This window comes from Necator americanus, chromosome V (assembly GCF_031761385.1).
Source record: "Necator americanus strain Aroian chromosome V, whole genome shotgun sequence".
In the NCBI taxonomy this organism is placed as follows: Eukaryota; Metazoa; Nematoda; class Chromadorea; order Rhabditida; family Ancylostomatidae; genus Necator; species Necator americanus.
This window is the reverse complement of record NC_087375.1, coordinates 32,123,381-32,150,804: the sequence shown is the minus strand read 5'-3', so window position 1 is coordinate 32,150,804 and position 27,424 is coordinate 32,123,381. Positions and strand designations below refer to the sequence as shown.

General features: G+C 40.2%; 7 protein-coding genes across 10 annotated transcripts; 3 read left to right on the top strand and 4 right to left on the bottom strand.

Moving 5' to 3' along the window:
- Positions 1-112: 112 nt before the first annotated feature.
- On the bottom strand, positions 113-2,255 carry RB195_015863 (uncharacterized protein; the record flags this gene model as incomplete). Its single annotated transcript, XM_064206777.1, has 9 exons — positions 113-267; positions 350-399; positions 513-596; positions 663-742; positions 818-882; positions 957-1,110; positions 1,734-1,861; positions 1,940-2,065; positions 2,228-2,255. 9 exons carry the CDS (start codon positions 2,253-2,255, stop codon positions 113-115), a joined length of 870 nt encoding a protein of 289 aa, XP_064062658.1.
- Positions 2,256-3,822: 1,567 nt separating this feature from the next.
- Positions 3,823-8,534, top strand: RB195_015862 (uncharacterized protein; the record flags this gene model as incomplete). The annotated part of the gene is made up of 15 exons (XM_064206776.1): positions 3,823-3,874; positions 4,631-4,762; positions 4,863-4,972; positions 5,082-5,135; positions 5,198-5,272; positions 6,032-6,121; positions 6,177-6,313; positions 6,372-6,519; positions 6,849-6,966; positions 7,067-7,161; positions 7,608-7,709; positions 7,830-7,936; positions 8,027-8,089; positions 8,169-8,277; positions 8,451-8,534. 15 exons carry the CDS (start codon positions 3,823-3,825, stop codon positions 8,532-8,534), a joined length of 1,476 nt encoding a protein of 491 aa, XP_064062657.1.
- A 1,605-nt stretch (positions 8,535-10,139) lies between these two features.
- On the top strand, positions 10,140-12,445 carry RB195_015861 (uncharacterized protein; the record flags this gene model as incomplete). Its single annotated transcript, XM_064206775.1, has 5 exons — positions 10,140-10,335; positions 10,608-10,765; positions 10,835-10,946; positions 12,049-12,182; positions 12,242-12,445. 5 exons carry the CDS (start codon positions 10,140-10,142, stop codon positions 12,443-12,445), a joined length of 804 nt encoding a protein of 267 aa, XP_064062656.1.
- A 1,031-nt stretch (positions 12,446-13,476) lies between these two features.
- Positions 13,477-14,038, bottom strand: RB195_015860 (uncharacterized protein; the record flags this gene model as incomplete). The annotated part of the gene is made up of 2 exons (XM_013438166.2): positions 13,477-13,620; positions 13,823-14,038. 2 exons carry the CDS (start codon positions 14,036-14,038, stop codon positions 13,477-13,479), a joined length of 360 nt encoding a protein of 119 aa, XP_013293620.2.
- Positions 14,039-14,084: 46 nt separating this feature from the next.
- RB195_015859 (uncharacterized protein) lies at positions 14,085-21,176 on the top strand (the record flags this gene model as incomplete). 2 transcript variants are annotated; one of them, XM_064206773.1, is made up of 10 exons in its annotated part: positions 14,085-14,223; positions 14,530-14,662; positions 14,727-14,811; positions 14,941-15,086; positions 15,857-16,046; positions 16,100-16,211; positions 16,269-16,344; positions 18,249-18,354; positions 19,367-19,472; positions 21,040-21,176. In XM_064206773.1, 10 exons carry the CDS (start codon positions 14,085-14,087, stop codon positions 21,174-21,176), a joined length of 1,230 nt encoding a protein of 409 aa, XP_064062654.1. The 2 variants fall into 2 exon arrangements, with proteins under 2 accessions (XP_064062654.1, XP_064062655.1); XM_064206774.1 differs by having other exon boundaries at positions 14,181-14,223; positions 19,367-19,469.
- Positions 21,177-23,241: 2,065 nt separating this feature from the next.
- On the bottom strand, positions 23,242-25,560 carry RB195_015858 (uncharacterized protein; the record flags this gene model as incomplete). 2 transcript variants are annotated; one of them, XM_064206772.1, is made up of 10 exons in its annotated part: positions 23,242-23,439; positions 23,502-23,657; positions 23,734-23,961; positions 24,472-24,558; positions 24,622-24,685; positions 24,749-24,918; positions 25,060-25,106; positions 25,175-25,193; positions 25,257-25,338; positions 25,487-25,560. In XM_064206772.1, the coding sequence occupies 10 exons, from the start codon at positions 25,558-25,560 to the stop codon at positions 23,242-23,244; spliced, it is 1,125 nt and encodes a 374-aa protein (XP_064062652.1). The 2 variants fall into 2 exon arrangements, with proteins under 2 accessions (XP_064062652.1, XP_064062653.1); XM_064206771.1 differs by lacking the exons at positions 25,060-25,106; positions 25,175-25,193.
- Positions 25,561-25,763: 203 nt separating this feature from the next.
- Positions 25,764-27,247, bottom strand: RB195_015857 (uncharacterized protein; the record flags this gene model as incomplete). Of its 2 annotated transcripts, XM_064206770.1 has the most annotated exons (6): positions 25,764-25,877; positions 26,065-26,142; positions 26,195-26,307; positions 26,525-26,609; positions 26,994-27,149; positions 27,218-27,247. In XM_064206770.1, 6 exons carry the CDS (start codon positions 27,245-27,247, stop codon positions 25,764-25,766), a joined length of 576 nt encoding a protein of 191 aa, XP_064062650.1. The 2 variants fall into 2 exon arrangements, with proteins under 2 accessions (XP_064062650.1, XP_064062651.1); XM_064206769.1 differs by lacking the exons at positions 26,994-27,149; positions 27,218-27,247.
- Positions 27,248-27,424: the final 177 nt, after the last annotated feature.

The window sequence follows — 27,424 nt, the reverse complement described above, 5'->3', positions numbered from 1 at the left end:
GAGTAACAAATAAAAAAACAACGATGTAAAATGAACAGATATTGACACTTCACAGATTAGTTATTGAAATTTGTAAATCTACCAACAAATTTACAACCGAGGAGATGATTGATCACCGTTTTTGAGTTGAGCTTTGCTTCAGTAGCTGTAAGACTTGATCTGGATGGCTAAAGGGTACAAATACGTCATCCAAGAACGAGTCATCGTCGCTTTCCTCGTTCGTTACAGTCATACTCTGCGTCCGCTTCATTTTCTCGTTTGCCAATTCTTGAAATCAGTAGATTTAACAAAACAAAGATGAAGAACAACAAAACAAGCCATAGAAGTGTATGGAATAAACTTTTTATACCTTTCGTAGGAACGGAGTAATCCATAGTTCGAAATCGTTTTAAAGGAGTGCTAAAGATGTTAGGTTTACTCGTAAGAAGACAAGCGATACAGAAATATAAGCAATCGAAAGTAAGTACGGAAAAAGACTAACGTATTGTTGAGAGGACATGGAAAGCACTTACGTTGTTATTGCAGCCGAACTTTTTGGTGTGCTTGTGAAAAACCTTTGTTTGGAGCGAGCACAAGAGGGAGTTAAGACAGTTTCACTAAAATAATTTACTCTTTGTCAACATTCACCACCGTTTATCAACTCTCCCCAACAATATCCTCACCTCCTCCTCTTCAAGGTATTTAATGAAGAAATTGGTGAAGCACTGGGAGAAAACTGACGTGTTTTATTTAGCGGGGTAATCTAAGCAAAATGAGTTGCGTAGCAGTATTGAAAATAAATAATAAGGAAGCCTATGACCCGAATGGAAAAATTTACATTATTTGTAGGTGATCCTACCACATCTGACTGGTCTTCACTGTGCAATCGTTGACGTAACTTTGCTGAATAAGCAAAAATTTGACATCAATAAACAAATAAACTAACAAAGGAGGGAATCACATCAAATAAATTATACCAAGTGACGCTTTCCCTATAGCGAGGCCTTCCTCCATCGACATTCCGACTTCAGAACATTCTGCCTGCTTCTTCGGTTGTTCAATGCTTTTGGATCTGAGGGGCCGTTTTCGTGAGAGAAGTTTGCTGTACCGAGAACTTCTGTGGGGAGTGGTCTGAAATGAGGATAACCAACAACGTTTACTAGGATATTTCCTTCATAAGGAACTCAAAGGAATGACACCAGCTAACTCCAGAAGCACTACGACTATAACAGACTAGTTCTCTAGGTTTGCAAAGAAGGGAAGAAAAGAAACATGAAAAGATGCCAGAAACGTTGGTAGTGAGCCAAGCGGAACAACTCGAAAACAAACAAAGAACATCACTCGAAGCTATTTGCTCCAAGAACTGCACTTCAAAACATTAAATACGTCGATCTCTTTGCAGCATTTGAGAAAATGTTTCACGTCTGCATTAAATTGTCACAAATCGAAACACAAATTCTGCTGTAAAAGAATTCTAAACTGTTTTCTGAGAAATTGATGTCGCAACAAATGTTCTTAGTCGTAACTGATGCTTAAAAGTAAAAGCAGGCGACAAGAAGCGAAGTGTCAACTGCTATCCAATCCAAAAAAGTTACTACTTTATCTACAAATTTCTAGATGTTCGCTTAAAACACACGATGTTATGCTGACGTGAGAGATTTTTAGTTTTTTTTTTTTTGTTGTTTTGGGAAAAATATGTGAACACTAATGGAAAGCAAAAATGAGAAAACCGAATGCCAAACAAAAACACTAACCATGTCCGACTTTGACAATACACGGTCATCAGATATAAATACAGAATCAGAAACCTGGGAAAGAACGAGATTCTCTTGTGGTGAAGCAGTACACCAAATGCTATCGAGATCGGATGTAGATCTAGTATCTAGAATATACTATGTGCAAGTAACATTCATAAAGCGACCAGAGAACTAACTTCTGCCTTTTAAATATGAAAAGATACCATTAAGAAACCGATGAGGTGAAAACTCTTCAGCACTTCTTGTCTTCATAAGCTGTACACCACTCCGCAACTGCTTTGACTGCGCTCGTAATGGAACTTTTGGAGAATCGTACCAGTCGATGAAAGCTAAACAGTTTCATATCACATTCCAGAATGAGCATAAAAATTGCAGATCTGCCACCGTTATAAACTGCATATTACTATTTTTCTATAAAGAAATTGAAAGGAGTGTTCAAAAAGATGCTCCAAGACGCAGTTATATTTGTCTTATTCATAAATCTGTCACACCTTGACTTCCTGGTGAAGCGCTCTCCATGACGATTCCGGGAAACAAGTTCTACTTCCTTCAGTCACCTGCAACTACAGTAAGTCTACTTTAAAAAAAAATTCAAAATGACGAATTGAGAACAGACGGAAGAGTGAGCGCACATAATTAAATAGTCCACCAATAATTCGCGGTCTCCGCGGTGCTTATCCAGTCTCGCACTAAATAGTAGTCTTTCTTCAGCAAAAGCAAGTAATTCACTATGTCATTCACAAGCACCTATTTTACAAGATTTCGCTTGAAATGACCAGGTATTAAGATAGATCCAATCCTCGTTTCTTCCTTTGCGCAACAATAACAGAAAGAGGTCCCACCTTTGATGTTGGTAGGATCATTCACAAATACAAACAAATTCGACAAATATCATTCATACAAAAATAAATAAATACAATAAAACATACTATCAATATACTTAAATAAATGTCACAATATCTACATCCAAAACAATTAAAAATGTAAAAGGTCCAGTAAAACCCAACTATTTGAATTTTCGACTATTCGAAAAGACGGCGCGCAATGCAATTTCCTGAATTGGAAACTGAACATCACATACCGACTACTACTCACATGCAAACATTAATTCATATGAATATTTTAAGAAATTTCTGGAAAACTAATAGCTGTTTGAAGAATACGGAAAATACGGACACAGTACATAATTTATCATTTTTCCTTGAAGATAGTCATTAAGTACACCTGTTACAGGCTGAACAGGGTAAAATGTAGCTGGGGGGAGGAAGGTGGACACTCAGTGGCGGAGTTATTTCTGGAAGTAAATAACTAAGTCGGAGACCTAAGACCTAAGCATTAGTCTTAGAGGACCTATGAGATGTAAGCTGAAGTTAATAAGAGAAAAAAGTAAGTCTAGAAATTAGGACCCCCGAATGTTCCCCCCTTCCCCAAATGCATTTTTCCCGGGTTAATATGTCACTTTTTAGAGGTTTTTAATCTACTCTCGAAAAACTTAAGCCCATTAAGATGCGGGAAAGAATTTGTATTCAAACACTAAAATACTTGTCGATAGTGAAAATGATGAGATGGAGACTAGCAAGCAATAACTCTTCTATCTCTGCTGCTCGTGGATAGAAATGGCATTACACAGATAAATTTGTTTCCAGTCATTCTGTCTAGGTTTGAGGAAGAATCCGGACCATCACCTTACGATACCGTTTCGGTCAATGCTTTTACGGAGCGCCATGTCTGTCTCAGGAGATAGTGGTATTAGAAAAAGCCATGTAAATACAATATTTACATATATACACACAATGCAACAAAACAGGAATGATTTATTCTCTTGCCAGGGTTACTGTAGCAAGAAAGATGTGCGATATTCTTGCGCCCAGCCCGGTTGGAAACCATCCAGTAGTGGCTACGGTTACTTTTGGTGGTTTAATCATGGTTTCTCTAGTTTCTGTATTTCTTCATTTATGATTTTCCTCAGAATCGGTGACACGGCCTTTATGGAGCATATTTCTCCCACCTCGACCACTCATGCAATTTCTTGTGCACTTATTTCTCTTGGGTTTTTAAAGTGCTTCACAAAGTCTTGCAGGAATATATGGCTAACGTCCAGGATTTGCCGATAGACATTCATAGTGGCAAACTCCTAGGTACGTTTCTACGATTCGCGAACAACAGCATAGTATATTCAGAAATTATCGTATTCCACGAAAGTTTCAGTTTCAAAAGCTTTTCGTTCACCTTCTTTTATCTTTGACCATCAGTACCTTCTTTGTGGATTATTTATAGCTAGCACAGCTTATTAAGTCACGAAAATTTTACCATGAAAGATGTGTAATAATAATACTATCGCTGCTGTGTTTGAGAATCGTTTTTTGGACGATTCCGGATCTGTAAAGTACTGTGAGCATAAAGGAATGGGGGTTGCTATGATTTTCATACGTTATAAAAGTCGTGCCATCCTCCATTTCTATTTATCCCTCTATTCGAAAGTTCGAGGTTATCTCTGTGATAACTCTACGTATTGTCGGTGCGCCCCATGCGGCACGATGGAGCGAACTGCTGTGATTGTGGTGGAGACTCCAATAACTCTACTCATATTTCTGGTCCGAATCCGGTTAGTGACGGTCCCGCCTTGATCGCAGACGTTAGCTTCGCCGTGACCTCCAGTGCTGCCACGTACGCAATTGCACCAGGCTTTAGGTGATTTTGACCCGACTATGATCTTCTTGCATTAACTTCAAATAGGCCTCTTGAAAGCTAGTAAAGTAGGTTGCAGACCCTTTTTCATTTTCTTATGAAGGACACTGTACGGTGTAAATCAGTTAAAATCCTTTTATTGAGTGGCAGCACTGATTATAACTTTTTTTGAAACATAAGATAACATTTGATAAGAAGTGTTTCAGACTGGCTTATTAGTCGGCGTCACTGTCAAAAAGACTGGCAGAAAAATGTGCTTGTGATTCGCGAGAAGATCAAGCATGCTATGCTTGATATGCCAGAATCCGATGAAGTAATGCAACTTCTTCAAGGAAGCTGTACGTTTGTTTATAAATTTGTTGTCGGATATATTTACTTTAATGTGACACAATCCACATGTTACACTGGTTACAGTTGTTTCATAGTCGAGTGTTTTAGATTTGAACTATTTCCACTGTCAGCAAATAATCGAGATTTTGCGTGAAACTGAAAAAGGAACAAAGAATTTTTTGGGGTACTATTCTTCGCAAAGGATGAAGGATTGGCAGGTAATGTTGGAATATTTTTCTTGTATTGTGAAATTTGCTATAATAGTTCTTTGTACAATCACATGTAATTGAATGCGTTAGATACATTTAACTCGCCAAACTTTTTCAGGAAATTGACTCTTTGTATAGAAAAAACAATATATACCTTGCAGAATCAGCGCAGGTGAAATCTTAAACTTAAATCTTTTTGTTTTGTATTTCCTGCTTGAGATCAATGCATTATAGATTTTCCAACGTCTCGTTCTATATGAGATACCTGGACTAAAGAAACAAATTACCAAAGCAGAACAAACATTGGCGGTATGTACATAAATAGTAGTTTAGTGCATTTCTTTAGAAATATTCGTTCCTGAATCTGTTTTCGCATACTGTTAGCATGTTCCAAGCGTCACATTCTATCCCTTGCCCTTCTCAGCCGCATTTATTTCTGATTTATTTTTAAACTGTTGCGGAGGACCGCACATAGGCTATTGATCCTAGCTATGTTTCCGCCAGATCTTGAAAACACACCAAAGGATAGATTTTTATCTCTTTTTTTGGGAGGAGGAATAGTTTTCGATGATATTTCACCTTCCATGCGCTGAGATTACATCAAAAACACATCCCGAAAGTTAACACTCTTGTAGAAAAAGCACTTGCACTTTGAAAAAGAAAGAAGTCTACGATTGCTTTAAACACAGAAGACAAAAAATTCCCGGGTGACCATAGAAAATCTGTGTTTATGATCCATTCCCTTGTGATACGACCTCCGTGATACATCCTTGTTTAAGACCTGTGTATGTTTGTCTGCAATTTCTACTCGGCGGCCATGTTTATTTGAATAATTGAAGATTATGAATCAACTAGATTGGCAAAGGTTGTTGACAGTAGTGGATTACTCCTTTGTTTGGTGGCAGCCGCTACAGGAAAGGGTTAACCACTGCTTTAGGCATTGGTTTTAGTGCAATGTCCCAACTGTGAGTATGTGTCATTGTGAAATCACATATCTACATCATTTCTCTAATCTGTTTCGTGCCGATCGGCATGTGTTAACTAGCAAAAGTAAGTTAACAAGTTTAGGAATGTGCAAAGAAGGAGAAAGATTACCACAAGCAGGCGGACGATGGGCGAAAACTTTACGAGAAAGAGTTACACCGCATCGGAATTCAAGTAAGATTACAACTTTTTTGTATTGAATATGGCAAATAACGAAAAGACTTTTAAGGGTCATGCTCTTCGGGCTGAGCTCTTGGCTCTGGCTGCTGATCTGCCTTCTTTCTTTGCGAAGATCACGAATGATATCATTATGAATTTAAAGGATCCACTTGAATATTACATTCAATTTCGGCGCTACATTCATCAGTTAGTCAGAATTTAATTCTGTTTTATACTGCGCTGTAAGCAAAATCTGTATTTTTAGGAATAAGAATCTTTCTACAGAGATTCTACCACTTCTCTCTCTTCTAATTGAGAAAGGATCGGGGCTCACAGCATTCGAATTCAAGTATGGTACTCCTCCCCTTAGCATAGAGCCACCGTCGTTTGAATTGTTGTTGAAGGAAGATGAGGTACCTAATGATATTCTTAGCGCTTTAATAACGTTTTATATCATCTTGGTAGGTGATTAAACAATTTCTTCAAAACTTTTGTAGTATGGGCTAACAGAGAATGCTTTGCACATTTGAGCGGTGTTCACGATTTCCAAAGAAAAGTGTTCGCTTCCGAAAATCTGCAAAGTTTTGAATTTTGAGTCTCAAAGTCCGTCAACTTTTTGTTATGGGCTGACAGAGTAACAGTCCTTTGCAAAGAAATTAACGTTTTGAAGGAAATTTCCATGTTTTTTTTTCTTTGTGACTTGAATAATGGGAACTCACTGTTGTTTTTTTCTTAATTCAAGAAGACGACAGAATGTGAAGAAATCGATTTCGGAGACGATGCAATCGACTTTGGGGACGACGGAGGTGTAGAATCCTCCGCAGCTGATGATCTCATCGATGTTGTAGCAGATACAAGCGGTCAGTTGTGCAGAGTTATACATTATTTATTGTTTCTCTCTACTACTTTCCGTTTTTCTCTGCTACGAGTAATTTGTTGCATTATCCTGCCTGTGTTTAGGTGCTGTTGGAGAATCTGTTGCCAGAGGTGAAGATGCTCTTTGTGTCGTGGAGAATCCATATACTCAAAACGTAATCAAGACCGAACTTAATGAAGTAAATCATCTTTGTTGGAAGCCAGTTTCTCGTTTTTTTTTTCGTTACGGTTACAACATTTTGTTGCTAGCTGTTTTCAATATGCTGTTTCTTGGAGCGGCTCCGCCGATCTCGTCTGAAAATCGAACTAGTTCCTTAAATTTCTCTTAATCAATTTGAGATATGTGTATGGCCTCTTTATATTTTTTTTCCTGAATATTGTTTTCAATATAGTTGTTTCCAACTATTTAATTCCATTCAAGTTTTATTTATCGAATTCACATTCGACTCCAGCTATAAGTGGAGTATTTTCTGTCGTACTCGGTTTGATTGAAATGATTGACATACGAACCAGAGCATATAAACGAACTGATTTTGTTCTCATCGTAGTTTAGGAGTAGAGTTGGCACTTCTAACTACCATCGTCATCACCTACCCATATTATTGTCCTCAAAGAACTATTTCAGCTGCTTAACTTTCTCACAATGCGAAAAGAAGATGAGGAAAGAGAGACGTCTTCGGATCTCTTCATTTGTGGATTCGAAAAAAGACCTTCGGAAATTAGCAAGGTTCGATAGCTTGCTACATTCATGCTTCTAAATTTAATAACTATTCATTTAAACCTATTGTTTGAGACAAGTTATTGTATGTAAGATCCTTCTGATGGAGCTTCTTATATTCCGCTTAAGGTATCACCTGCCCGGCTGGCAGAATGGATCAGTAAGCTAAAATCTATTCTTGATCAGCTATCGGACCAACAAAAGAAGCACCTGTTCCGTATAAGATCTTCACCACAGTAAGTTTCTTTTGGGTGCATTTGTTTCGTGATTACCTTTCTCATTTTCACAGGACCCGCACAAGTAAGAGGATTCTACCGTTATTTCAGGTACGTCGAGAAACTTGTCGATGAAATCGAAGCTAAAAAGGGCTTAGAAGGTCGTTACCAAGGGTAAGTCCGGTTGTTCATTTTCTCTTAATTTCGATTAAGATTCTCTTCTCGTTGTCGTAAGAAAGTTCTTTTGTTGAAGAATGGCTGCATTGATGGTCGAGAAGCAAAAGGAATCCCAAGAGCAGATTGCGAAGGCTGCCCAAGAATTGCAGTTGGTTGTTAAATCTACGAAGCAGCTTCAAAAGCAGGTAAGAAAGGTGTAATCAGTTCTTTTGGAAATGTATGTAACGTAGAGAATTGTGGTTGGTGGTTTCGCTTACACAGAAGTTCTTTAGAGAGTAATTTCCATTGTGAAAACCTTCATCTTCTTTTATTCTATTGCATGCTTTCGAAGTCTTATTTATGAAATTCAATTGTTCAGCTCGAGGAGGAAATCTCAAAAAAATACGATGGTCGAAGAGTGAATATCATGGGTGGGATCACTGCAGCACTAGATAGACGCTAAGTTGGAACTTATTAGGTTTCATCTCTTTTTTTTAATATTATTCTTTACTGGTTTTCTTCCATTGTACTTTTCGGGGGTTGAAGCTGGCTAGGTTATTTATTATTGTTTCTTGTTTACCACATGTAACTGTTGTTGTTAACAGATGTGACTGATTGTTAAATAATATTTATACAAACTCTTAAATATTTAGTTGCCGATGTAACTTATTTGATAGCTTACTACATTTTCCCTTCTTGTCATGCTCTTTTCTTTGGATTTTTGAACTTGTTTGGGTATCTCCCCACTGTTGTGATTCTATCTTGTGATTCCGTTTATAGTCCATTTCTTTCAGTTTTAGATGAACACGAAAAGAAAATTCATCTTATTTGAAATGTACGTCGGTGGCTGTGTATTACTATAACCATTTTATATGCACAATTTCATACACTGGTTTTGTTAGGTTTTGTGTTCTTCAGTCCGGATCTTTTATCCGTCCAGATATCTCAGATACTGTTAAGATTCTGACTAGGCTAAGAAAATAAAGGAGAAAATCTTCCGTATGTCACACGAAGTAAAAATTGTAGAACATAGTCTCGGTCCAACTGTGAGGTTTAGACCGAAATTGTTCTAGAAACAAAAAAAAATACTAACTGGACCTCGAGTTCTGTTCTTAATATGTAGTAATTCAGGTGATTCGCAGCAGCAATCGATTTCTTTTCAAAAGTATTGCACCTGCTATAGTTTAGAGTAACATTTCGGCAATCTATTACCATCCAACCTTGTAGAGACGGGAAAACTTATGGTGGAATATAAGTCATGTCATATGTTGCACAAAAAAAGGGTAGATATATGGAACTTTGGTTTGAGACTCAAAATGTTGCTTTCATTAGCGTCCCGCCTAAGCGGTTGAAATCATAGAAGTGATTTGATGGTATCCATGAAGTGGTTCCAATTTGTCAAATCGATTCTACAAGTTTAAACCAAAGTATAATCAAGAGAAGCAAGAGTATAAATGACCAGTTGGTGTGGCAGTGAGATTGAAGTTTGGTGATCAGGTACGGATGGATGAAGTGTAGGTGCGTAAGCGGCTGCGTTCTAACCGGCGGAGAAAGGGGTTGTAGTCGAGAAGGGACCATCGCAAACTACAGCAAGGAAGGGTCCCATCTAGATTCTAACCGCTACGCTCCACTGCACCGCTCCCAGCGCAACCGCTTCCGCAACTGCCCTGTGCTTCAGGTCATTTTGACCCTACTATATATCAGCGAGATACCGGCGAACCATGGTTCATCACTGGGTCAGCAGTTTCGCCGGTGGGTTTTCTGTTCCGAGCGCATGAGACAAAGCGAAGGAGCATTCTAACCGGCTCTTGTTGCATAAAGTTTGCTAGGATCGACTAAGTTGAATCAGTCCGCGAAATTTCTACCTCTAACCTTTAAAGACGGCTTGTAGCATCCACAAAGCGGTTCAGCGACGGCTGTTCGCCGGTCGCTGTGAATCGCGCGCGAAGGCTGCAGTTATTTCCTTGGAAGACGCGATTTTTTTTTCGAAATCAACATTAGAGATGAGGATTTATTGCCACCTCCCATTGGTATTCTATAGATTACATAATTTTTGCTCTTTTCCAGAATGTATGGGGTTCTCGTTATTGGAGCTCCGGGTGCGGGGAAATCGACATTTTGTGCCGGGCTTGCGGATATTTTCGAACAAATTAACCGCCCATTCGTAACCATAAATCTAGATCCAGCAAATGATTCTGTTCTGTATCAGGTGGACTGTGACATAAAGGAGATGATTACAGTGGAGGACGTTATGGATAGACTAGGTATGTTTATTTACTCTACTGAGTGGTTGCGCGCTGCGAGTGCCAAATGTGGTTTACTTCTTTCAAAAGATCTTCGTGGATCTATATGTTATAGTACCTTTGTGAAGCAGATTGGCTCTGATCACAACCCTGGAGTAAATACTGGTTGTGATTTTTCTCGAAGAAATTAAACTTTCTTAAACTTTTGACGAAATAAGTTGACCATAAACGTCGTCGCTTATCCGTGCTGTATTCTTTCCTTTTCAAATCTATTTGACTCCTTCCCTCTTTAGGTCTCGGTCCAAATGGTGCTTTAAGATATTGTATCGATACGTTGTGTAGGAATAGAACGTGGCTGTTGCAAAAGATTCTGCACAACAAAGATAAATATCTTATTATCGATTGTCCGGGACAACTTGAGCTCTATAAAAGCGAAGGCGAATTGTGGAAGGTATTAACTAGTAATAGGATTCACTTTTGAACTTCACAGAATGTCTTGGTATACTTCTTTTTTTCGCAGTTGATCCATGATCTGGAGCGTGACGGCGTTCGTCTTTGCGCAGTACATCTAGTCGACTCGCTTTACTGTGCGGATGCTGCCAAATTTATTTCAGTGGTTATGTCAACTCTAGGTAAGCCATTGCTTGATTTGGATCTTTTGACAAAATATTTTATCGAATACATCCTTTGGACCGAACCTTCACACTTCCAAAATTTGAGACGTGAGGACAGGTGCGATACCGAGGAGTTGGACCCTCCTCAGGTGAAGGGGATGTAGTTCATGGGGTGCAGCTCAAGTGATGACGTTCCCTTCGTCAACCGTCCAAAAGTGAAAGGGGTCCTTTCACCAACCGTCCAAAAGTGGAGGGATCCTACTACCACATGTATGAGCGTGAGTCTAAATGGATCAGCTCTTTTTCCCTAATAGCGCTCAACTACCAATGCTTCAACGTTTTGCTGTCTTCGCACTTTGTAGTCTTTCAGCATCACGGATTAGGGCAACTTTTCAAGGAACATTAAGAATGATGAGTTCTTCTTTGCTTGTTATTTAGAAAGGAAATACTCAGGTTTAACTTTGGGTAGTTGCGGTGTATGAGGTAATGATCATTAGTGGTGCAATGAAACCTGGTACGGAAGGATACTGTGGAGTACTGCAGACCTACAACTCTGAAAAAAAAAATTTGAAAGAAAAAGAAGTAGAACTGTGAAAACTCACTGAAGTCAAAATTGCACACTTCTGATGCAGTTGCTTCCAACTCTTTACAGGATTACTTAAAATGTTGACCGCGATAGTTCTCTTTCTTTCCGTTCCACTTCAATAAATTGTCGCTGATGTCAAGTCGGTCTCTTCCGAACTCCTCAAATCCTAGTACTCAAGGGTTTATTGACTTGTGGCGTTCTCCAATGAAAGGACCCAGTCACTATCCAACAGATCTCATTTATAAGCGACTGGCATTGGAAATAATGTTCAGTAGTAACATTCGGGGTGTGAAGCATCGACATTTCCTGCGCTTTTTTTGCATTTTTTGCAAAAAAAAATACAGCTCTGAGTTTTGACACCATCTTATAAAGAAATTTTTACTGAAACTTGTACGCGAACTGTTACTACGATGATATTTCAGTTTAAGAAGTGTAAGTGAAGAGCAAATGGTGCTGATCGCCTCAGGGGTTTCTCCACTTCATATTTAGTCTTATTTACTTATGTAAATGAATAAAAAAAAGTCTTTTTTCCAGCTACGATGGTAACAATGGAAATGCCCCAAGTAAATGTGCTTTCCAAAGTTGATCTCTTCGATGAAGACGCCTCCTTCAGTCTAGACTACTTCACACATTTACCAGATGTTAATCGATTGCTCGAACTGTTGAACGTATGTACAAAATGATAGCTCTGGTGGTTTCTCATTAGCATGATATCCTAACATTTCAGGATGTTCCTGGTTTGGAACGTTACCATGGCATGAATGCGGCGATTTGTGATGTTGTGACAAGTTTCGACCTTGTTAGTTTTGTCCCATTGAATGTCCAGAAGAAAGAAGATATGGCTAAAGTGTTGCGACTTGCGGACTCGGCGAACGGTTTTGCATTTCACGAACAGAAAGATATAAGAGAGATGGTTTTAAAGGAAGACTAGTAATTAAGGGAATTTTTGTCGGTCGCCGTTGTGTATTTATGTATCATACGTATATTTCTTTCCTTATTGTTATCCATCCCGTTGTTGTCATGTTGATGTTTTTCTTCCGAGAAAAAAAAAGAAATAATTCACTGCGATGTGTCATGAACTACACAAACACCAAAGACAAATTACAGAGCAAATAAGGGGTCTGAAATTTGCTCTCACTACGCTACAAATTGTCACATGTGGAGTAGATCACTATTAAGGAGTTTCAATTCCTGATGATAGTCCGATCTGTCGGATGAGTTTGGTAATCTTGTCGTAGTAATTACTGACTATCCTCCATTATTGTTATCACATTACTTGTCCCGCTGTTCACAGTTCACCCTCGTACTGTTCCATGGAGCTGTCTTCAGACAAACTCTTCCAACATTGAAGACAATACAGTAATATTCCCAGGAAGAATTTCAATGTTTATTAGAAAAGGAACTGCTAACCGAAGGGAAAAAAAGGCTACTGCGGAATTATCTATTACAACTTGTACTTCTCTGTGTAGCTTCCCATCTTTCCTGTACGACCAAATGTCATCACTTCTGGTAGGTCAAAATGAACAGGAACTCTGCGCAGTTGCACAAGCGACTGCGTTCGAAACGGCGCGTTAGAGAAAGCGGTTAGAATCGAGTCGGGACCCTCACTGGGTCCACTCGTCGCAGCAGGTCGAGTGAAGCGCAAGCGACTGTCCCGCCTCGATCCTACCTCCACAGCACCGCTTCGGGCGCAGCCGCCTATGCAACTGTACCGAGCTTCAACTAAAACACTTGTACGCTGCGGAAAAAGAAAAATTCAATCTTCGTTGGCCTGAATTGCTTTGGAATGACCAGCTGATATCACTAGCCATGCTCTTGATCGATCATTTCAGCGGGGTACTGAAATTAGTCTCTTTGTTAGGTTCTCCCATAAGTTCATTCCCATCTTTTCGACAATTTTATTTCTTCTTACAACGAGAGAAATATTTCAATGGACAGTACAGCCACTAAAACAGCCAATGTTTATCGAGAATTGATCGGGGAGATCATTGACTTCTCAGGACCCAACGCTAGTCTGTCTCTCAAACCTTTACGTGACACAACAAATTGTTGTCGTTTTATGTTCGTTTGTTCGAGAGATGAGTTAAAAGTTCCAAGCAGGGCTCCCTAAAAATTCTCCACTTATTTATCTCTAGAATGTCCTGAATGAGTGCACTCAGAATGTCCCCACCGCCAGAATTCAAGACCAACCAAAATCTCTGAGTTCAAGAGAACTTGAACTCAGAGGTTTTGGTTGGTCATTTCCTTCAGGATCATCGCAGCTTGGAAGCGATTAATGCCCGAGTGTAACAAAAGCCAACGCACTCACGAAAAGTACACTGGAAGTGAGCAGAGAGAGCCAATGGATCGCGATTTGTTGTAGACATAGAGAGGCTTCGTCACACACACGGAGCGTTGTCCTCATTGGAGCGCATTTCATCACATCTGAGTCATTATATTGTTCTTGTGCTTTCGTCGCTAACTCAGCTGTTTTCCTCACTTTCTCCTCCCTGATCCTGCTAACGATTCGTTTTGAAACGTTCATGTCCATAGATTTTCCGCACGGCTTGGTTTTTTTTTCAGCTAAAAAAATGTCGATCAGTTGGGGAGCTCAATATCCTAAACTGAAAACTAATCTTCGTCTTGCAATAAATCGTTTAAAGCTGATGGGAAAAAAGAAGACAGAGATGGCTATGAAAGCTCGTACAGAAATTGCTGCCTACATATCAGGTAACTGTTTTTTTCCTCTTTCTTTCCTTTTCTTTTTTTTTGTCCATAGCCTAACATTTAACGAAGAAATTCCTCGTTTTTCCCAAGGCCTTGCCTTTCTCAGCCTTTGATGTGTTCCTGAATTTGAAACCTTTTGTTTTGAAAACCCACTATTTTTCTTGAGTGCCGCTGGTAAATTTCGGTTTTTTGTTTTGTTGGTAGTATAAGTGGAAGATTATCTTCTACTGCAATATTATGGTCTTCACTTGTGTGTATATTTTAATGTTTTACGTTGCTTTTAGAAAAGTTAAACAGATAGAATTATAGATAATAAGGCTGATCGAGCGCGAATAAGAGTGGAGCACATTATACGTGAAGACTATCTGGTCGAAGCATTCGAGATACTCGAAATGTACTGCGATCTTCTCCTAGCGAGATTTGGATTGATAGAACAAATGAAGTAAGGGTAGTTCTTCTTCTCTCATTTTATTTTCGATGACATTTCGGTTCTCAAACTGTTTTAGAACGCTAGATGATGGAATTGCTGAAGCGGTCATCAGTATAATGTGGGCTGCACCACGAATCGCAACGGACATAGCAGAATTCAAGGTTTCACTTAGAAACTTTTCATAGTTTTGTCGTCCGGCAAAAAGAGTAGACGAAAAGTCAAAAAAGTATTCAAGCTAGTTTGAACAATCGCTTAAGATCTTACTTTCTCGAGCAAATGTGGATGTTTAGACGATAAGTGATCAACTCACCATTAAATATGGAAAACCTTTCGCGGAAGCTGCTCGTGCCAATCAGTTGGAATTTCCTGCTAAGGTTTCCCCCAAACTTATCAGCAAGCTAAGCGTATCCGCACCACCGAAAGTCCTAGTGGAGAGGTAAGATCTTCTAGTTTTTTTTTCTCTCAGTTAAGTCCAGATTTTTCTTTTTTCTCCACTTTCTCAAAGTCGGCAATATTTTTTCTTTACCATACAGTTATTTCAATCGTATTGAAATGATTTCTTACGCTGGCATCATCCTTTGACATCTACTCTAAAGCAGTTCCTGAGCCTTCATCGCAAACTGAGAATTATGCAGCGCCTCATGAATCATCGAGCCATCTTTACCATCTTTTCCCGTCGGACTTGAAGAGTAGTGAATGTGATGAGTCATTACGTTGTATGAATCTTAGACTTTACTTAGAAACGAAATTTTTACGAATACTCTCCGAAACACGGCACCGCTCATTCTTCCCTAATCATCTTTAAAAAAAACAGCGTGGAAACCGTACTAATTCCTACGAGGTGTGCGCTGCACTTAAAGATCTCACCTCACGAATCTGAGGTGGTACGACCCCGTATAGGCATAACCCACCTGAAACCCGCACCACCCCAGATTCGTAGGGGTACTTAAAGTAAAGTACTTTAGGAGATCGCGATCTTGCAGTTCACCTCAGCATTCTTTGGAATGTGTATTATTTCGTTTGCTTAGTTATTAACAAAACTGATTTTCTCATTTCGATAGTTTTTATTGGACTGTTTTTGATGAAGAAATTAGCTGTGGTACAGATTTTTATAGCAATCGTTGAAATGTTGTGTTTTCTGTTGCAGCCCAGAAGGAAATTCAATTGAAAAGTTGCATTGTTCGATGGTCATATGTTTGTCTACAGGTACATGATCGAAATCGCTGCCAGCGCTGGTGTTCCATTCACACCTGATCCAGATGTCATGAGAGACGACGAAGTGGCCCAAGCAGAAAAAATGTTGATTGACTTCAAACAAACTGGTGCTGCCGGCCTCAACGAAGGAGCACCTGTGCCCCCACCTAATGTTCCCCAAATCCCACCACAGCCGAGTGATGTGCGTCCAATTTCTTTATGTTGTACTGTACTTAATTATCTTTGCACTTCTAGAATGTTAACTACGGTTGGAACCTGCCTTCGGGACCACCACCTGGACATTTTCCACCGCCTAACATTCCTCCACCTCCTGGTCCCGGAAGTGAAAACGGAGGAGGGAGCGGAGGTGAGTTAGCAATTGTTCCAAAATATGCGATTTCTCGTAATGCTTTCATATTTATAGGGAGTCATATTTATGAGGTTCCCAATATTGCACCACCCAGTTACGGAGAATACAGCACTCCTCCACAAAACGTCGGGTGAGTGAGAGTATGATTAGAGTATTTTTTATTTTGAAGGCGTTTTTCTTACTTTTAATAACCCATCACTTTTTCTGAGATTCAATCAGCTGTGTATATGCTTTCATTTCAAAGACTTATTTTTTGTGTCTACCACGAAAAGTGGAGAGGTAGACGTATTGGTTGTTGTTCTTCTGTAGAACTGCTGAGGCAGTGCTTCAACAGTATTGGAGAATTTGTAGACTTATATGTTTCAAAAGATGTAGCAGTTCTGTAATAAACAACAATTTTGCAAAAGATGTAGCAGTTCTCACCTGTAGGGTTGCGGACTGAAGTTTTAAGAAGCAGTAAGTGGTGAGTCAAAAGTAGGATAAGTGCTTAAAGGCAGCATACCACGGATGTTGGCATTTCTTCGGCGAAAAAAAAAGGTTAGGGATGTAGATTACGAGCGTGAGCACGCTCATGTTAATTCCTTTATCGTTCTGGTAGAACGTGGGAAACGGTTCCCCTACGCGAATTTTCCCACGAGGTACCCGAAGACACCTCTACACAGGTGCCGCGTCTGTAACTGAGTGGGGAACAATCAATGAGGCTTCTCCAGTGGCCTATTAAAACAATGAATAGGCAAGCTGCTGAGGGTACAGAGATGGCGTTATAAGGTACTTCGTAGCGAAATTGATACAGGAAAAACGTTCACTACCGCATTTATCACGACCATTAGAAGCATAGATGCGATAGTCGGAGCCGGTACTCTGACCCCTTCACTCTTGGAGGTTGGCGAAAAGAGCCCTTCACTTTCGAACTATTGTCGGAGAGATTCTCATCACTTCAGCTGTATCCCATGAGCTAAACCCCGTTCACTTAAGTGGGTCTGGTTCCTCCCTATCGCACCTATGATTAGAAGAAATTGTGCGTGAACGCGCTCACACTCGTAATCTACACCACTAACATCAGCTTTCCGTAGGGAGATCCTAGCATGGTCAATTTTATGCTGCTTTTAAAGGGGACAGAGATAGAACTTTTGACTTACTTCACTTAATCGGCGGGCTGATGTCATCGCCTGACGCGGTTACCCTCATCTTCGCCGTGGTGTGCCGTCCTTGAAGACAGCTCTGCCCAACCTTCTCGATCTTCTGCGACAGCTTGCACAGAATCAATCCATTCGTCTTTATTCCATATTCTGCGAAACCTTACGTCTCGTCTGAACTGCCTATCCACGCCGAGTGTCCTCAGGTCCTCTTTCACCATCTCAGTCCAGAACTTCCGTTTTCGGCCAGGTGGCTTCTTCCAGCTTGAACCCGGCAAACCCCTCAGAACTCGTTGAATACGGCGATCTGCCGGTCTCCTTAATACATGACGAAAGAAGCGCAGACGATTTACTTTAGCCGCTTTCGATGGCGGTGCAGGATGTTGATGTCTTCCACGTGTCATCCGCCAGTATACCACATCAATTTCTGCGTAGAGATCTTCATTCTGACATACCCTAGGCCAAAAGTAGCCAAGTAACCGTTTAAGCAGCTCTTGTTCCGTGCAGTCAAGCCTCTCCATAACCGCTGATGGTGCTGCCCAAGTCTCCGATCCGTACATCATGATAGGGCGAATTGCGGATAGGTAGACTCGCAGCTTGACTTCGTTGGTGATGGGGGTCGACCACAGTCATTTTGTTAAGGAGTTAAATGCAGAAGTGGCCTTAGCGCTTCTTTGAACTGAACTGTTAAAAATATGAATGTTTCTCTACAATTGAACTCAGCGTTTTTTCCATATAACATAGGATTATCTTGGATGAAAAAATAACACTAAGCTTAACCTATCAAATAAAAAGGAAGAGAAGAGAAGGAAGAGACCAAAGACTGTGTAACTGCGGCGTTCTTACTTTCATACCGTACTCCATGAACCATGTGTTAATGTATCTTTTGCAATTTCAGACCTCACTATACCCCAGGAATGGTTCAATTACCAAAGATTGGACCTGACGGATTGCCCGTTTATTCTGCACATGACGGTCCAACGTATCCTGCTCTTAGTCAGCGGGTGAGTTTTGACGATTTTTCGAAAAATATGATGCTGGAAGACAGCCATATGCGTCCTTCAGTTTTCGCTCGAAAATATCCCCAATGACTAGTCACGATACTCACTTTATGTAGTAGTTATATGTATTTTTGGAGGGAGGGGAGTTGAGGCAAATAGGGGATAGATCAGGTTGTGTTAGAAAATCTCGCTTCGGATCTTTTCACATCTTTATATAAAAATTCACTAGAAAACTGATATTTATTCGTGTAAGATGACACGTATAACGTCAAAACGACATGAAGCATGGTGCACTTGCGTAAGCGATCGCGCTCGAAGCGGTGCGGTGGAGCGTACCGGTTAGGATCGTTGGGGTATCTTTACTAGCACCTCTCATCTCTACTGTTTGAAATGGCCCCATCTCGATTCCAACCGCCGTCTTCATCGCGCCCATATGTGCGATAGAGCCGGACCCTCCTTAGATGAAAGAGGTCCAGTTTTATGGGGTACAACGCTAGTGATGACGATCCTTTCGCCTACCATCCAAAAGTGATGGCGGTCCTTCCGTCAACCGTTCAAAAGTAAAGGGGCCGGAGCACCTGGGTCCAACTATCGCTGCTTCAATCGCAACCGCCTACGCAACTGCACCGTGCTTCATGTAATTTTGACCCGACTCTGTATAGGTATTAAAAGAAGACACCAAAAAGTTGCATCGCGGTCAATGCTTGCAGCTTTTGTGGATGAGTAAAAGTCCGGGAATGACTACAATACGCTTAGCGATTCTTAATTGAGTTAGTAAGCTTCTAGTAGATGTTCCATGCTGAAGTGTGGGCCCTGAAAAACCATCCATTTAAGGTTGTGTACTGCGTTCACACGTAGATAAAACTTGAGTATGGTATGTTAGATCCCAAATTGTTTCCTTTCTCAAGTATTGGCTTTGATGGTTGACGGAAAACGTGATCCCATAAGAACTACAAGCCCTTTAGAATGAGATAAGCCGTTTACTTTGGATGAGATGGAAAGGACATATTTTCAGAACTCAATGATCGAAGACAAGAAGCCAATAGTTCCACCCCATGCTACGAGCAGTTTTCCATCCGCACCACCGCAAACAATCAAGAACCAGAATGAGGCTGAAGGTGGTGTGTTCGGTGCTGATTTCCATGTCGAGAGCAGTAGGAATGAAACGTCAGACTGTTTAGACAGGCCTTCCTCGTTAGATAATCTTCCTTTAATGCCAAGTGCCCCACCTTCTTTCAAATAGGATAACACTAAATGATTGTCAGACATTTGAAGTATTTCGGTATCTCTCATTACATTTCCTTATTTGAACCATAATCTTCACAATAATTAAGCCAGTCATAATTACGCATTTCGAAGTGATCTTCTTAAATTAATCACAGTATACAGTATACAAGTGTGATTACAGTATTAAGTTTTTTGAAAGTAATATATGTGAATAGTACTACTTTGTGGTGTTTTACTTTCCTCACATTGAAAATGCACTGAAGAAGTTAGCAACTAGATGTCACTAACCGAAGTCTTGTCCTCTAAAAGCTTGCGCTTGACACTTTCTTGTTGTTTATGTAAAGAAGCTACCGAACTATCTCTTTAGGCATTAAATGCATCAAAACCAACCCGCTCCTGGTAATTTTTATTAGGAAGGTGTCGTGCCGCTCATATAGTCGGGACAAAGCGACATGCAGTTCGATGCAAGCGGCTGAGTTCGAAACGGTGTGGTGTGACCTGGCGGTTAAAATCTACGTGGGACCCCTGGTATCACAACTCATCGCTGCAGTTCAGGTGGTCCCATCTCGATTCCAGCCGGTAGCTCTACCGCGCCGCTTCTTATTTAGCCGCTTACCCAACAGTACCGAGCTTCATGTCATTTTGACTCGTCTATAACTGTTCTTGTAATCTTGCAATCGTACTTGCAAGAGCTTCTATGATACAAGAGAACCATGGGTGCAGTTTGGGTCACATATGTGTGCAAACCGGTAAGACTTACAATCTTACCCGTGTTCTTCCGTTGGTCCTACTCATTTTGGTCTCCAAAGAAGAAAATTTACACTTCGATTCACAATCGTGAAATATCTTCCTAGCTGGGGGATAAGGCTTAAGAATGCTCACCATCAAAGTCCTTTTTTTTCGAGAACCATTTGAAATCCTTTTAGTTATCATACTAATATCAAAGATAGGACTACATAGTCGGTTCAAAACGACATGAAGCACAGTGCAGTTGCATAAGCGGTTGGAATCGAGATGGGCCCCTCGCGAATTGCAGCAATGAACAGTGGTAACAGGGATCCTCACTCGGTCCTAATCGTTACTTTCCACTGCACTGCTTCGAGCGCAACTGCTTACGCAACTCCACCGTGTTTCCTGTCGTATTAACCCTACTATAGACACGATTTTGACACATGGTGCTAAAGAATTGAACAAAAATCGAGGCCCGAATAAGCACTGCATGGTGCTCAAAAAGAGCGATCACCTTGCAGGTCAATGGCAACGACCCAGACAGCTCTATCTGGTTTCTCCGATTTTGGTACTGGCGTCAAAATTACATGCATTTTCAATTGTCATCAGAGTTGAACTTTATCCTTGTACTTTGAGTACATACATCTTATTTTTGTAATGATTAGGGAGTGAAAGAATCAAGTAAACCATATTGCATACGAATAAATATACTACACATCTGTCGTTCTTTAGAATGGACATTCCCCGAACCTCCAAGCACGTTCAATGAAGGACCTGGTAACAGTGGCGGCGGCGGCGGTAGTGGTGGTGGTGGAGAGTTAGATTTCGACGAGTTGGCTAGAAGATTTGATCAGCTTAAAAAGAAGTAACATATGATTCACCTTCAGCTTTGAACGCTCGACACCTCTGACAAATTTCCAGCACATTATTGCATGTAAATTCTTTTCTTGTGTTTGCTTTGTCCGACGTGTACTCAACCATTCAACCGACAACTATTTTATTGATGCTCTTTATGTTTCTGTAGTCTTATCTTCAATATTCTAAGTGGAAAGATTTGTAACTACTGAACTGTTAGATAATCGAGAATAGTAATAATATGTGGTTTTTCTCTTCTTTCACTTTTCACGCTGAGGGAAATCCTCTGCAGTACAGCTGAAAATAGCGTGTTTTTTCATCTACTCAAGAAATCCTGGTTATGCTGGAGTATGGGATGAGTGATCATGTACGCAATGGCCAAACGTGAGATCACCTCTTGCTTCTGTGCAATCCTACGCTTAGCGCGATATTGTGCTTTCATGCAATGCTCCATTCTTCCAGAAGATCAAATAATCTTAACTCTTTGTATATTTCTCGTCGCACCGTAGTGAATGATACTTTATCATATATGTGAATGCACAGTGGAGTCAAAAGCCTTGATTTACGAAGAGGTAGGCTAAATGACGCCTCACAAGCAAACCTTTCCATCGATAAGGAAGCATAAGCGCTACTTTTCAGTCTACCACATATGTTATATTTTCGACTTAAAGGCATCACCCGACGAATCTGAGATGGTACGGATTTCAGGTGGAGTATTCGTATACGGGATCGTAGATTATGGAGAGGGATGTGATTCCGTCCATTTCTTCGTAATTGCCGTAAAAATGGCCCGGAAGATACGGCTTCGGGCGTTCCGGCGCGCTATTTTCTACAAGGAGTTCGATTGGAGCGCGCCAGCCCTGTGCACGCGCCGTATCTTCCGGACCGTTTTTTATGGCAATTAGGCAGAAAGGAACGGAATCATCCCTCTCCATAATCTACTATCCCCTATACGAATACTCCACCTGAAATCCGTACCACCTCAGATTCGTGGGGTGATGCCCTTAACTGCATGTATGTACAGTCGACTCCAGCCAGAAATGCATGAGAGAATGTGAGCCCGAAAACGAAAGTGTTGCACGATTGCACGTCGGTTTCATTTGCATACAGGAAAAACCAGCCATAATGGGGTCAAAACGACATGAAGCACGCATGCAATTGCGTACACGGCTCCTTTCGAGGCGCTTCGATGGGGCGTAGCGGCTGTGAGCATGGTGGAACTCTTTCTGGCACCATCCTTCACCGCAGTTTGCGACGGTCCCACCACGGATCCAACTGCTGCCTCCATCGCGCCGTTTCGAGTGCATACGCTAATGCACCGCAGCTACACTTGTGATTCATGTCGTTTTGACCCGACTATATTTGCTGTGTTTGACTTGTCGTGTTTTTCAATGGAAAAACACTGCCTTGCTCTTTTGTCTATGGAAACATCGCGGTACAGCACCATCTTTGCAGCAGTTGCTTTATGATTGTTCCCTTTCAGTTCGAGCTTAGTCGATTCTATATAACAGTGCGTCCGGGTCAGAACGACCTGAAACTCGACGCAATTGCATAGACAACTGTCTTCGAAGTGACATAGTGGCGTTGTGGGTTGCGGTCGAGTCAGGAGACTCCCTCGCTGCAGTTGGACTCCAGAGAAGAGTAACGGTTCCACTTCGCTGTCGCAGTGGCTACTTCAAGTGCGCAACTTTGAGTGCAGAGCTTATGCATCTACACCGTACTTCATATTGTTTTGAGCCGACTATACCTTCAGATAGATTTCACATCCAAACTGGTCATGTAGTCCGTTATCTCGAAATTTGAGAATATCGTAAAAGCTGTTCTCATTATTCTTCTCATTTGTGACTTTTTTCTGTTTTTCATCTGATGAGTTCCTACTTGGGAAAATAATGCCTTTTGCTAGCTCTCGTTCGTCTTTTCTCCGACATCACCTCTTCCGTCGCAAAAAAAAACTAGGGCTTTATTTCAACAACGATAACTCTAGATAACTCCTAACAATGATAACAATTAAAAGAGAACAATATTAGGGATAGAATTAACAGTTAACAATTTGCAATAAAAAGTAGTTCTCCGCCAAATTTACAATACACATCCACTGAACATCCACCTAAATTTATGCTTGAAATCGGCTACTATCTTTTCGCAATCCTCTGCCGTCTTGAAAGCGATTTGTTTTGTTCTATATTCATGAACAGGACGCTGTAATTCTTCGCTTGTTTCTAGCCCATCTTCATTAGAAACTATATCAACACCCATTCTCCGCCTAGCTTCATGAATCTGAACCAAATTTTGCAGCGTGGTAACATACTTATATTACCTACGTTGCATCTAAAACTTACTTTGTCGCTTGAATAACCCATCGACATCAGTTTGTCGTTCAGAGTGGCTAACTTCTTACGTATAGTATCAATGACGAAACCGTGTGCTTGTTTTAAATGGCGTTCGAGAAGCATAATAGCTCGCACGTAGTAACCAACTTGGAAGTTTTCTCCTACCTTAAAATGAAGGGTATTCAGAGGCTAATAAAATGACCGTAGCGCCCAGTCTTTTCTCGAGCTGTGAGCAACATACCGTGATCTCTTTTTTGGATCCAAATGCAAGCCAGTGCTCGGGTAAATCAACAGTGGCACACAGAATAGATACTGCATCGATGAACTTGCGCTCAGCTTCTTCGCCACCAATCCGACTGTAGACATCTTTCTGAGCATTGAAGTATTGCAGTTGGTCGTCAGCATCGAGAGCATTCCGTTCATATTCTCGAAGATATGATAACAGTTTTTCATCGGAAAATGAAGGAATCTGAAGTTACCTTTTGGTAAACAGCATTTATTTCAAAACACTTGAACAGAAATTCGATATGGATAAGAAGTAATGTGTGTGAAGGAATCTCCGTTCTACAAGGAAAATTCTTGGAACAATTTTCTTCCTTTCACCACCGTCCTACATAGAAAATTCTTGGTACAATTTTCTTTCCCTCGTTACCTTTCCACCCAATTTACTATCTTGCTTGATGTTTGGCCTGCACATCTACTTTCGACAATCCCTTAGGTACGAACCTTGTAGCGAGATTTGCTTCCGGAGCAGTTTACGAAGATTCCCTTTCCAAGGATGCTACAATCTGAATTTGAATGGGGGCCCAAACCCGACTTAGAATTCCAGCCATCAATGAACTGTACACCCTACATTGCGCAAAAATTGTTAGTGGGTGACGTCATCCCCCCTACAGGGACTGTAGTTGCTAATTGAAAGGAAGATTTCATCAAGTGTCATCTATCAACTATCATGGAATGTCTAGCAAGATGCACTAACTTTTAACGCACAACGAATCAGAGAATCGATCACTGCAACAGAGTGGGTACGATTGTGCTCAAAATCGTGCAATAGTGACTCGTATTCCTTAAAAAGATGTAACACACATGAGTACATTTAAAAAGAAGTAAACAAAAAGGATTCGAAAACCTCAAAAGCTTCGACGTATTGTCCTCTGTGGTAGTAATAAGCCGCTCTTTGATCTACATTTTCTCTGGAAGTAGAGCTACCATAAAACTAATTTTACCAGTTTTCTAGAGAAACTATTCTGAAGTACCTTTCTTCATCCCTCTTTCTTTTCTTTGTCGATGGTAGGCTGAGAAACCAACCGCTACTATGAATGTTAGCTGAGTATAGGTCAGGTGTGCAGAATTTTATACTGTCGTTGACAATGTCCTCATCATCAATAACGAGTTCTCCAAAGGCATCTGATAAAAACATGACAACCTGGAAGTATGCAATCCTTACTAAGCATTGCATATGTAGTTCCGATGCAGCAATCCAGCACAAAACGCAAGTGAACATCAAACTTTAAAAAAAGATTTTAGAGAGATTGATTCAAAATTAGTCGAATTAGATATACCTCACTTTTACATATGTGTATGAGGTACAGGAAATACAACTACGAAGATTCACTCCGTGGCAATAGAACTTCACTTCTTCTCTTCGTTTTCTTTTGCTGGTTGCCGGCTCTTTTCTATACACTTTTTGAATTCTTGCACCTTCAAAAATAAGCAGTTCGGCGCAAATTAAATGGACCAAGAATAAGTAATGCAAGGAGTAACCTGGGTCTGACACTCTCTCCAGTCACCTTTGTCGCCTTTACAATCAACCACAGCAATGTGTTGATCCCAACAACCGGTTTTCCTGATATTTATGCAAATACAGTTATGATTGAAACTTTGGCAATAGAGATTAATTGGCCAGCCTTATCGTTTTCAAACTACAAAGATTTCAAAAATCAAAACTCGTTCAAGCATGGCCTATTCTATTTATGTATGCTTTATGCCCACACCTGATAATAGCTTCTACACGGTCTTCTTCGTCAGAATCTCTTGCCCAGCTAGAAGGATGAGGAGATTTCGACATGGATTTCAAAACCGCCCTGAGCTACTTATTTATTCGCAACAGTGATTCAACAGATGGGTTTTTAATACGCTCACTATCACCGCCAGAGTAGAAAGTAAATAAAGGCTCCTGCTAACCAATTAAAGAAAAGATGGATATATATCTAAATTTTATTTGACATAGCTATTACAATCCTAGTCAATTACAGCAACAAAACAATATCTTTAGTGCCCTTCTCCTTGCTTCATCTCATATGGAGGAATGAGACCGGTTGTTTCAGCTCGAGCTTTCTTCTCAGCTTCAATTTCATCGAGATAAGGTTTCAGATACCATGTCTCCTAAAACAGTGGGAAATTTGCCTTATAATGATAACATAGCGAATATATTGTACAACTATTCTAGTGAAAGAGAAATTCACTAATGGCTCACACAACACCTTAGAAATAAGCTGATAAAACTGCAATTATTTATAGAAATAAAAAAAAAAACGAGTTACGTATGTGTGAAAATTATGAAATTACTAACTTCTTCCCACTTGGTCCATTGATTCTTCGGTAGTCGTTCCCCATGGAGAGCAAGAGTGTGAGCATGTGAAAGACGCATCTTAAAATTGAAACGATAAAACATTACTACGAATGAAATAAAGGTACATTACCTTTCTTTGATCAAAGAGATGGGGTTCCTTCAAATTAAGACGACGAAGAGCTTCTGTCACCTCTGGAGCTGGCTCGAAGTATGTGTCATGGAAAAGTAGCCCGTACTCGCGTCCTGCATACAATCAAGTTATAAATCACTGTTGCTGATAAGAAGAACCATTAGTTGTAGAAAATCACAATGAAGAGAAATGACTATAAAAAAACTCATTAAAGGGAACATGAATGCATTCGAGTGCAAAAGTTATAACTTAATGCACCTCATAAACCCATCACATAGACACGTTGCAGTGATGCGAACAAGAAAATAAGGAAGAAAAAACACCACAGACCTCCCCAAAAATGATTCCATGCGAATTTACGCATCCAATTCACGGCAGCATTGTTGTACGTGAATTTAATTGCCTTGGTTGCCATCTAAATTAATTTGTAATCGTGATAAATCACAATACTGTAAAAATAAAACCAGACGACAGTGATCATACAACCACGACACGTTCTTAGCTAATAAAATAGCGAAAATTAAAAAAAAAGACGGAAGGGAAGATAATAAATTCGTTCCAAAGAAAACAAACGCCAAACAACCACAAAGATATGCGGATTACCAATGAGAGAAGAAAGAAAAGAAAGAAAAAGATACGTTCGAAAAAGCAAAAAAGAAAATTTGTTTGAAAAAGCGAACAAATTAGATCCATTTCAATACAAAATAAGCACTATACAACAAGAGATATGTGGACCACTAATTGAAGAAAAACAACGGCATAAAAATACTAAAGGAAGAAGAAAACCACTAGAACGTACAGTGATGGACTGTCGCTGAAGTTCATGGGAGGAATATGTCCGGGCGCCGCATAGATACACGTCGCGTGCGCAAATTTCAGTAATAGAGCGCGTCGTGGTTTCTGTTCGGCTACTATTCCTCCTGATTTTCTTGGTTAAAATCCAAGAAGAGAAAGTCTGTTATAGTTTAGAATCCTGAAATTGGGTTTCAGTTAGTTATGAGGAGTATCAAAAAACCAAATTACCGACGAACGATGGACCAGTTTAGTTTGCATCTCGTTATTTATTTTTCGAATTTTTCATTTTGTCATTTTCTATACATGGGTTCCTTGAACTTTGTTCGTTATCAAAGAGATTGGTATTGTCGTATTTTTCCTTAAATGATAACAATTATGACCACTGCTCGTTTGTTTTCACTTCATATCATACTATTTACTTCCAAATTGCGCTTT